General features: G+C 42.9%; 1 protein-coding gene across 2 annotated transcripts in view; it reads left to right on the top strand.

Moving 5' to 3' along the window:
- The first annotated feature begins 4,751 nt into the window (after positions 1–4,751).
- The window catches only part of Laptm4a (lysosomal protein transmembrane 4 alpha), a 19,404-nt gene continuing 14,262 nt past the window's right edge, over positions 4,752–9,893 (top strand). The window contains exon 1 of one of the 2 annotated variants that reach the window (XM_008824203.3): positions 4,752–5,091. In XM_008824203.3, coding sequence (XP_008822425.1) covers positions 4,981–5,091 — 111 coding nt within the window. In that variant the 5' untranslated portion in view covers positions 4,752–4,980. The remainder of the gene's footprint in view (positions 5,092–9,893) is intronic. The other variant, XM_029559206.1, reaches the window with a different exon arrangement.

Below are 9,893 nucleotides of genomic sequence, written 5' to 3'. Positions count from 1 at the left end.
AAATGCTTCTTCTAAGTATGTGGTTATTAAATAAATAATTTAAAAAAATTTTTTTAAATTTAAAAAAAAGCATCAACTAGGCTGGAGAGATGACTCAGTGGTTAAGAGCACTGGCTGCTTTTGCAGAGGACTGGGGTTCAAATCCCAGCACCTAGATGGCAGCTAACAACTATCTATAACTCCAGTTCCAGGGGATCTGATGCCTTCTTCTGACTTCCTCAGGTATTGCACAACATGGGTGCACTTACATACATGCAGTCAATACATTCAACATACATAAAATTTAAAAAAAAATGCATCTGCCTATTTTGCTTTCAACTGACTCATTCACCTACATGTGATTTTTATAGTATTTTGCTTTGTTTTTTGGCAAATGCTGATCACTGAGTTATGCAAATAAGTAGACATTGACATCACATAAGAATAATAAACACATAACTTTTTTCACTTCCAATCTAATCTTGTCATTAGAATCTTTATTACTGTCAGGCTCATGGTGCTGGATACAAGTTCTTCCAAATTCCAACTTTCCACATGAAAGCTCTGATTGCATTTCTGGTAGACTGACTCACTTCATTCATTTTCAGGAAAACTGCACAATATATCAGAATTATTAGTATTTGCCTGTGCCATTCTTTCAGGTCAAAATGGTGTCCTTGAAAAAAACAGCTAGTGCAGCTCTCAAGTCAAACAGGCACAGAAGTGTTTCTCCCAGGCAACCAGTGAACTTGCACGCCAGCATTTATGGGCACTTCTGTCATGCTACCCAGAATAAAAAAAAAATGCATGCTCAAAGATTAACATCACAAAATAGGCAATTTTTGGTTCAAGAACATTCAAGCCTAGACTAGCATCTTAAGCTTTTAATTATTATTTTATTTTAAATTAATTAATTAATTTTTTTTTTTTTTGGTCTTTTTGAGACAGGGTCTCCCTGTAGCCCCAGCTGGCCTGGAACTCACTATGTAGACCAGGCAGGTCTTGAACTTACAGAGATCCGTCTGCCTCTGCCTCCCAAGTGCTTGGACTACAGGTGTGTGCCACCACACCCAGCTATTTTATTTATTTATTTTAAATTTCATTTTATTATTTTTATTTTATGTCTATGAGTGTTTTGCTTGCATGTATGTAAATGCACCAAGTACATGCAATGCCCACAGAGGCCAGAGAGAGTGTTGGATCCTCCTTGAAACTGGAGTTAAGGACGATTGTTAGCCACCATATGGGTGCTGGGAATAGAACCCCAGTCATCTGGAAGAACAGTAAGTGTTCTTAACCACTGAGTCATCTCTCCAGTCCCTTATTTTTATGTGTACAAGTGTATTGCCTGCATGTGTGCACCCATGTCATGCAATGCCCATCGAGGTCAAAAGAGGGTATTACATTCCCCTGGAACTGGGGTTACACATGGTTGTTAGCTGCCATGTGGGTTCTGGGAATTGAACTTGGGTCCTCTGCAAGAGCAGCCAGTGCACTTAACTGCTGACCCATCTCTCCAGTCCCTAGTGTTTTAAATTGTTTACTTGTAGTCATTATTAGTACACTTTGATGTTATTGAAGGATGGATGGATGGGATGGGTGCATGGGAAGGTAGATGAACTGACACACAGACCAATCTTAATTTGTGTTTAGGGCTTTGACATGGCCGTGTACTGAACCAGCATCTCCTTTTAGTTAGTATACTTTTTCTCTCCTCTCATTTATGTTCTCTTTCCTTCTTGCTTTCAATCCTAGCTTTTTCTTCTTCCTCTTTCTCTTTTTCATTGTTTTGTTTTTTGAGGCAGGGTCTCATTTTCCCAGGCTAGTTTCCAATTTACTACGTAGCTGAGGGTGGTCTTGAACTTCCAATTCTACCTTTAGGGCCTCCTACCTCTAACACCCCCAAGTGATGCAGTGCTAGGGATAGAACCCAGGGTTTTGTCAGGCAAGCACTGTACCGACTGAGCTGTCTCTAGCCCCTATCATCTTGTTTTTAAAAAAATTCACCCTTGGTGCCTCCTTTCCCCCACTTTTACTTCAATCTATTCATCTCCCATCACCACTGCTCTGTTGAACTTATTAGTCTTACAACCCTAAAAGCCTCACAAGGTTGAGGGCTGCCATCCAACCTTTTTCTTACTTGATATTCCTAGGAATCTGTTGATTACCTCCTCTTGTTTAACAATCATTTTTATCGTAATACACAGTTTCCAAAAGCAAAGTTGTACTAAAAGGCTTTTAATAAAATCCACTGGTTCCTTTCCCTACCAGCTCAGGTCTCCTTAGTTATCCACCCCACTTCTCCACAGAACCTTCTCGACTTCCTTTGTTTTGAGGCCACCTTCCATGGTTACGACTACCTTGTTTTCCCATCTTTGTATTCATTTCTCTTCTCACTGAAACTGTAGCTCCCATCAAGAGGTAAGAGCCTAGGTTTTCATCCCTTAATCTGGGTTTAGCTATATGGCTCATGTCCACCAATGTAATAGATAGATGTAAAACAAACACTTCAAAAGTGCTAGTGGGTTGGTCTTGTCATTATAGTCCTTTTGCAAACCCTACAAAAACTCTTTAGAAGAGCCTGTGCTAGCTTGCTACATGCCGAAGCATAAACAGGATAAGCCACTGCTGTTCCTCCAGGTAGCATCAAACCCACACAAGATGTGTGACTCTTCTAGGTTGTCCAGCCTCAGCTGAGTTCACCAGCTGATCATAGAATTCAATGGATTGCTTCAAACCAGAAGTGTCCAATTTATCCCAATTTATGAAAAATAGAAAAATGTATGTTCTTTGGAGCCATAAATTTTGGGGTGGCTTATTATCAAGTAAGAGTTGAGACAATACATTCCCTTTTGTAGTATATACACAGTTCCATAGTCTTTCTTTAAATTAAAACTTATTTGTATATGACATATGAGTGAGTGCAGGTGCATGTGACAGGACAACTTTTGGAAGTCAGTTCTCTCCTTCCACTGTGGGTCCTGGGGATCAAACGCAGGTCCTTAGGCTTGAGGGGCAAGCACTTTTACCTGTTGAGTCATCTAGCTGGCCCTCTTCGATTGTGAATCTGTGTAAATGTGGGCATTCACATGCCACATGGTATGTGTGGAGGACAGAGAACAAACTTGGTGTTGGTCCTCCCCTTCTACCTTGTTTGAGTCAGGGTCTTTCATTGTCTCCCTTGCTGTTGCATGGCCAAAAGAGCAGGCCAGTGAACTTCTGAGGGTTCCCCAGACTCTGCTTCCCATCTGGCTGTGAGAGAGCAGGCATTATAAACTGGTCAAGCCATAGTGTTGTGCTTTACAAGGATTCTGGAAATCTGAACTCAGGTCCTCACGCTTGCCTGGCAATCACTTTACCCATTAAGCCATCTCCTCCACCCCAGATCCATATTCTTTTGTTTTTATTTATTTATTTTTGAAACAGGTTCTCATTTTGTAGCTCTTGCTGACTGGAAGTCAAAATGTAAACCAGGCTGGCCTCAAACTCACAAACATCTGCCTGCTTCTGCCTTCCAAAGAGCTAAGATTTAAAGGCAAGTGCCACCATATCCAGCCTCAGGTCTATATTCTGAAACAACAGACACATACGGTATACTTTCATTAATCACTTTTAGACATTATGGTAGACTAAGTTTTCAGTCTTGAGCTGTCGTCATCTGTTACCTTCCTCCTCCCCAAACATACACTACTCACTGTTCTTTGAAACCTTTAATATTCAGTGCTTGATTATGTCTTGTATCCACAGTTGATATTGTGGTGCACCCTTAAATTTCTTTTGAAGGTAGCCACCAAGTCCTATACAAATACAAAAATGAACACGAGTAAAAATATTCTTGACTCATTAGTTGAGGATCTTAAGATGTTAGAATCAGTTCTGGAGAGAAGTTAAAGCACACAACTCTAGTGTTGAAGTAGGAACAGAAAATGAGTTACCAAATTCATGTCAAATGGCTTTCTCCCACGAGGGTTAAGATTCAACACGAAGCCTAATGAGCAAGTGTTAGACCTGCCCAGAACCCCAAAGAAAGGCGAGGTTCACTCTGGAATCAGAATTTGCAGAAAAATGTGTTAAGATTATATGGCTTATTGCTCACTAAAGACATCCTATTTTTGTGGCTGGTTTCGGAGTACCTCACTCTCACAATTTCCCTGTTCAAAAACTCACTATTATCTGTAAAAACCCAGCAGCTAAGCAGTTTTTCCACTTTATCCTGCTGCCATTTTCCTTAATCCCTTGGCCTTTAGCAGAGTAGAATTGTATTCTATGTAGCCTCTAAGTAGGCTTCAGAGACATAGGGGAAGGGCTGAAATCCTACCCTTCATCCTCGGGGAGCTCTGCACTTCGGGCCAGGAAGGCTTAGCCCCGCCCGTTCCCAACAGGCTCCGCCCGCATAGGCACGTGCATAGGCACGCCCCTGGTCGGTCCAACAATGGAGTTGCGCGGGCACGCCACGTGAGCAGTGCAGTCCTGTGACAAAGACAACGTGGCAAGACAGCGTCACAGATCTCCGTGCCCGCTATCTGCTGTCCAACCCAGGCTCGTTTCTCCCTTTTCTGATTAAAGTCCTCGTGGCTGGCCTCGCCTTGGGGGTGGGTGACCCGCCGAACTCCGCCAGCCCACACTACTGGGACTCAGTGAGCGGAGCCACGATCTCGCAGCCCGAGCAACGCCAGAGAGAGTTGAACTTTTGATTGGACGGGAACTGCTGTCAATCTCTACGTTTTGTCCAATCAGAAGCCGGATTCCTCCAGCTTCTCATTTCCCCATTGGTGTATGTGTGGCGGGAGGCGGAGAGAAAGACCGCTAAATTGCGGTCGCGCGAGAACGGCTCTCGGCGCTCAGAGCGCAGGCGCGAAGGAGTTGGCTGGGGTCCGGCTGAGGGCGGGCTTGAGAAGGCGTCGTTTGTCTTTGGAGACCGTCACCGGGTCGTCTGTTCAACCGCGGACTAGAAAGCTTTTGTCAGGGGCCTAGTCGAGAACGAGGCCCGCGAGGTTCCCGATGGTGTCCATGACTTTCAAGCGAAGCCGCAGCGACCGGTTTTACAGCACCCGGTGCTGCGGCTGTTGCCATGTCCGCACCGGGACGATCATCCTGGGGACCTGGTACATGGTAAGGGCTGGCGGACAGGGCCGCTCCGCTCGGGCCAGTGCGCATGCGCGCGAAGCCGGGTTGCCCGGTCCGGGGGTTGGGGAGTGGGGAGTGGGGCCGTGCCATAGAAGTTGCGGGGCGCTGCGTTTAGGGGTTCCTTTTCTCTGAAGAGAGTCTGGGAACGTTGCGAGAGGAGACGTCCCAGGAATCGGGAGAGGAACAGGAATAGGGACATTTTTTTCGTGTCTGGAATTTGAGGGAATAAAAGCGGATTTGGGACAAGGATGTTAGGTTTTCATAGAGAGCCCTGGGAATTACTTGGATTGGATGGTTGTTGTACTTCCGCGATGGATTGGAACGGTAGGGTTACCCTACCCGGTGCTCCCTGGAATGCCCCCCTTCCCCAAGCGAAACAAAGTAGACCTTGATATATGCGGCCTGTTCGTACATTGTCTTGCCCAAATGGGAAGAGAAAGCCAGTTGTAGCCCAGTGCTTCCTGGAGCTTGTTTTGTTAAGGCGTGCCTGTGATTTAGGCAGACAGGACAGGCTCCCTTTTGAGTCTAGGTATAATCTCTTGGCATCGAGACCGTTCGCCAGGGTTTAACGCACTTTTCTCCGGTGCATCCCTCTTTTAGATGGCACACCCGCTTCGTTTTTGAAATTTATTGAGAGCCTGGGTGTCCCTGCTGGCATTTCCTAGGTTCCAACATCTGTGTGATTCTGTTTCACCAGATGGGACGGTCCTGTTGGTTGCTGGGTCAGTAGAAATTATTTTTGTGATTTCTTACCATAGTTCCCAGTAACCGTTTATGTTGCACTTAATTTGCCTGCCACTTCCAAAAACGGATTCTGTTTAGGTAGTTTAAGTTACTTTAACTTTGCTGAAGCTTTGAAGAACTTCGTGTCGACCTGGCTATTTGGATGCCTTTGATGTTTGTTGCCGTGTGGGGATGAGGAGTAGCGTTGGTGATACTGTATAGTGCTGATACAAAGGGCCAAAGGAGGGAGAGATTGAATCCTGATCTCTTCCCCCCCCCTCTCTCTCTGTTCTCTCCTCCACCCACTATCCTGAAGTCATCAGTAACTGGACAAACACCAGCTGAAAATCCTCTTCGGGCAGATGGTCCTGGTCCACTCCAGGGAACTATCGGAGCCCTGCGTTATTCCTGTTTTTCTGTCAGGCCTCTTTAACCTAGAAAAGAACAACCGTAAAGCTTGAATGTGCAGCTTTATTTGCTGTGCTGAGATTGTTTTCATGTACTTTTGTACTCAGTCATCTTACTGGTACTGTATAATTATATCACATGTTCCTTTAAGAAACTTCCGTGTTCTGTATTTTAAGTGGGTTGCAGTCCTGGGTGGACATGGAACAGTTAATGACAATCAGCTGGATTGCATATCTAGCTTCCTCATTTCTTTGACATTTTGCTAAGGGGCTGGGTCTTTAATCTCTTCTGTTTGTTCTTAGCTGTCTTCCATTCACGAAGGGTTGATTGATTCATATCTTCCATATCATCAAGCCTTACTTAACACCCCCGCCCCCCTTTTCTTCCAGAGATGGCTTTCCTTCGCACTTAGCTTTTAAATAGGATTGCAACCCGGAATCCTTGCCTGCAAACTTCATCTGTTTCTCCGCATTCTCTCCATGCACAAAGGGCTTCAAACTTCCCAAGAAGAAAAAGACCTACTTGAGCCATTCAAATGCCTTGGCAGCATTTCACCCCACCCTTTGTTAGGCTGGGTTTTTGATGCTTTGGGTTTAGCTTGTGAAAATGAACAGTGGGAGTGATAAACAGGAAACAAAATAGGGAGAGGAAAGCTGTGTTAAGGACTTGTTTTTAACAAAGTATGGAACAAGGGGTTTAAATCTGTAGCCCAGTTGAGGCTGTTAGTGTGAAAAGGGATTCTTTTTTACGTTTTGCTTTCAGTTTTGAAAAGGTGTTACTTTGGGTAAACTCATCCCTGTAGAACATTATAAATTGTCAGTTGATGTGTTTTAAATAATTTAAGAGATATATTGTCTGTTTTCAGTTGTAAAAGGCTCTGAGAGACATAGAGAAGGGCAGGGCTCAGCACAGGCCCAATGACTTTTGTGTTCTTCTTACCCTGCAGTTCCCTGCTTCTTGTCTTGATCTTGGCATCTTCCCCTAAGATGTTTGTTGATGGTATTACAAAGAACTTTGGAACACAGCCAGGAAAGTGAAATTTACAGTGATGGGGGAAAGATGGGCAGCCATACCAGATTCTAATCAGATTAAGGGGTGGACAAGAGGGGTTTGTTTTGTGTATTGTAGTGTTGGTGACTTTCTGAAATGTACAAGCTTCAATACTATAGCAGTATGAAGACAGTTTCTGCTAGTGGGGAGACATGTAGCACTTAAGAGATGTAACTAGAGTGTGCTACCTCTAAATAGTCCTTACCCAAATAGTGCATTTTGCTACCTTAAGCTCCACTAAAATGTAGGCACTAGATAATAGGTAAAATGCCATTTCCTCTTTAACTACTTTGTGGTGGACATTGTTCCTTGTCTGTGGGTGGGGTGGGAGGAACAGTATGTCCTGGATTTGTGATTCTGTGATGTTTGAAACTTGAGATGCATCCCTCTGCTCTACTGGGCCTAGACACTATGTTAGTTACTATATGGTGTTTCTGATTTTTTGCAATGGCTTCTGCTGTACTGTTTTAAGAGACTGTAACCCTATATACCCCTATATACAAAAGTATTTATTGTTTGGAGCCAGGCATTGGTGATGGATGCCTGCAATGCCAGTACTTTGGAGGTGGTGGCTGGAGGATCAGGAGTTCAAAGCCAGCCTTGGCTATAGGCCAGCCTATGCTACATGAGTTGCTGTCAGAAAAAAACAAAACCAAATCCCTAGATATTAATAGTATCAAATAGTTCGGTGGGACAGAGAAAGCCAGAACCGGTTCTGTGCACTGAAGAGTTGGTATTTACATTTTATGTTTGGAAGAAGCATGCCTGGCTTAAGTATTAAGTGATTGTTAAAAAAAAAAAATCTTACTGAATTTTTGTGATTTTTATACAATGTAATTTGATGATATTTAGATCCCCTACCCCATCCAATGCTCCCCTCATTGCCCTTAACCCAATTAAGTGTACACCACTACATAAACAATACAGCCTATAGAGTCTGATTTGTGTTCCCATGGATCCATCCACTGGACCCTGGTCAACATACCAAGAGTCCTATCCCTGTAAGAGATTATCTTTCCCCCTCCCAGCAGCTACCAGTATTGCCAAAAGTTCTTTAGGTTGACTTGGGATATCTTACCCACTTCCCCATGTTTATGTTGGGATTTTGTTTGGTCTAAACTTGCATGGGACTTGTACATGCTGTCACCAATGCTGTGATTTCATATGTGTAACTGTCCAACTCTCTGGAAAACTCTTGTTTTCTTGTGGTTATCCACTATATCTGGCTCTTGCAATCTTTCCATCCCCTCTTTTGTAATGATCCCTGAGCTTGGGAGTCAAAACTTTGAAATAAATGTTCTATTCAGGGATGAACACTCTGCAACCTCTGTTCTCTGCACATTGGCCAGTTGGAGGTGTAAATGATTTTAGAATGAGTTCAAGTTTAAATTCTTACATTCTTCAATTTGATTTCTTTATTATTTATTAAAGAATTTGAAGCCAGATAATTTTTATTAAAGAATTTGAAGCCAGATGATTTTTAGCCAGATAATTTTTAGCCAGATAATTTGAAGCCAGATAAAATAGTATTAAAATCTCCCATTTACTAATCACCTAGTTCCAGCCATTAATATTTTGCCAATTCCAGGCAGATTTTTATTGGTCAGCTCAAATGTTTTCATGGTAAAACTTCTTTGCTTCTCAGCCAGATGATCTAATTTCCTCACTGTGTACTTGGAAAAGTTTCTAGGTGACTGTTTTGTGTGCTCATTGTACATTAGTATGATTATCTTTTAAAAAAATTTTTTTCACTCCAATAAGATGTCCTGCTGGTCTAGGGGTATAGCTCACTATAGCGTGCTCATCTAAGAGCTAGTGACATAGCTCAGTTGATAGAGGCATGTCTAGTGTGCATGAAGCACTGGATTGGATCCTTAGTACCACATAACCTGGGCTTGGTGGCACATGCTGTAATCCTAGTACTTGGGAGTTAGAAACAGGAGAATCAGGAGTTCAAGATCATCCTCAGCGTCATGGAATACTCATCAAGTATGTAACACAGGCTCTAGCTTTAATCTCTGGGGGCACCAAAAAAGGGATGATGAAGTCTTTTTTTTTTTCAAAATTTTATTTATTATTTTTATTTTATGTGTACGCATGTATTGCCTGCATGTAGGTAAGTGCACGTGTGTTGTACAATGCACGAGGAGGTTAGAAGAGGCTGTCGGATCCCCTGGGACTGGAGTTAGGGACAGTTGTTAGCTGCCATGTGGGTGCTGGGATTCAAACCCGGGTCTTCTGCAAGAACAACCAGGGTTCTTAAACATGGAGCCATCCCTCCAGCCCCGGTGAAGTCTTAATCTGTAAAGTTAACTTACTGATTAGAACATTTGAAGCATCCAGTAGACATTTTTGAAATGAATTTTTTTCTTCCAAAAAAAAATAGGAGTAAATCAGTTGTAACTGTACATAGTAGTAAACCACAAAAGAAATCTTTTCTAAGGATGATCAGTTTTGATCTTTAAGTATGGCAGTTCTCTGCATAGTTTTGTTTGCCTGTAAAACCCCTCCCTACATGTGTCCTAAAGCAAACACACTGTTTTAATTATAGTCTCAGAAGTTACTGGATTGGGGCAAAATAATGCTGTGAAAAAAACAGTACAATA

This window comes from Nannospalax galili, unplaced genomic scaffold, assembly GCF_000622305.1.
Source record: "Nannospalax galili isolate Female #2095 unplaced genomic scaffold, S.galili_v1.0 scaffold69, whole genome shotgun sequence".
NCBI lineage: Eukaryota > Metazoa > Chordata > Mammalia > Rodentia > Spalacidae > Nannospalax > Nannospalax galili.
This window is presented reverse-complemented; position numbering and strand designations above follow the sequence as displayed.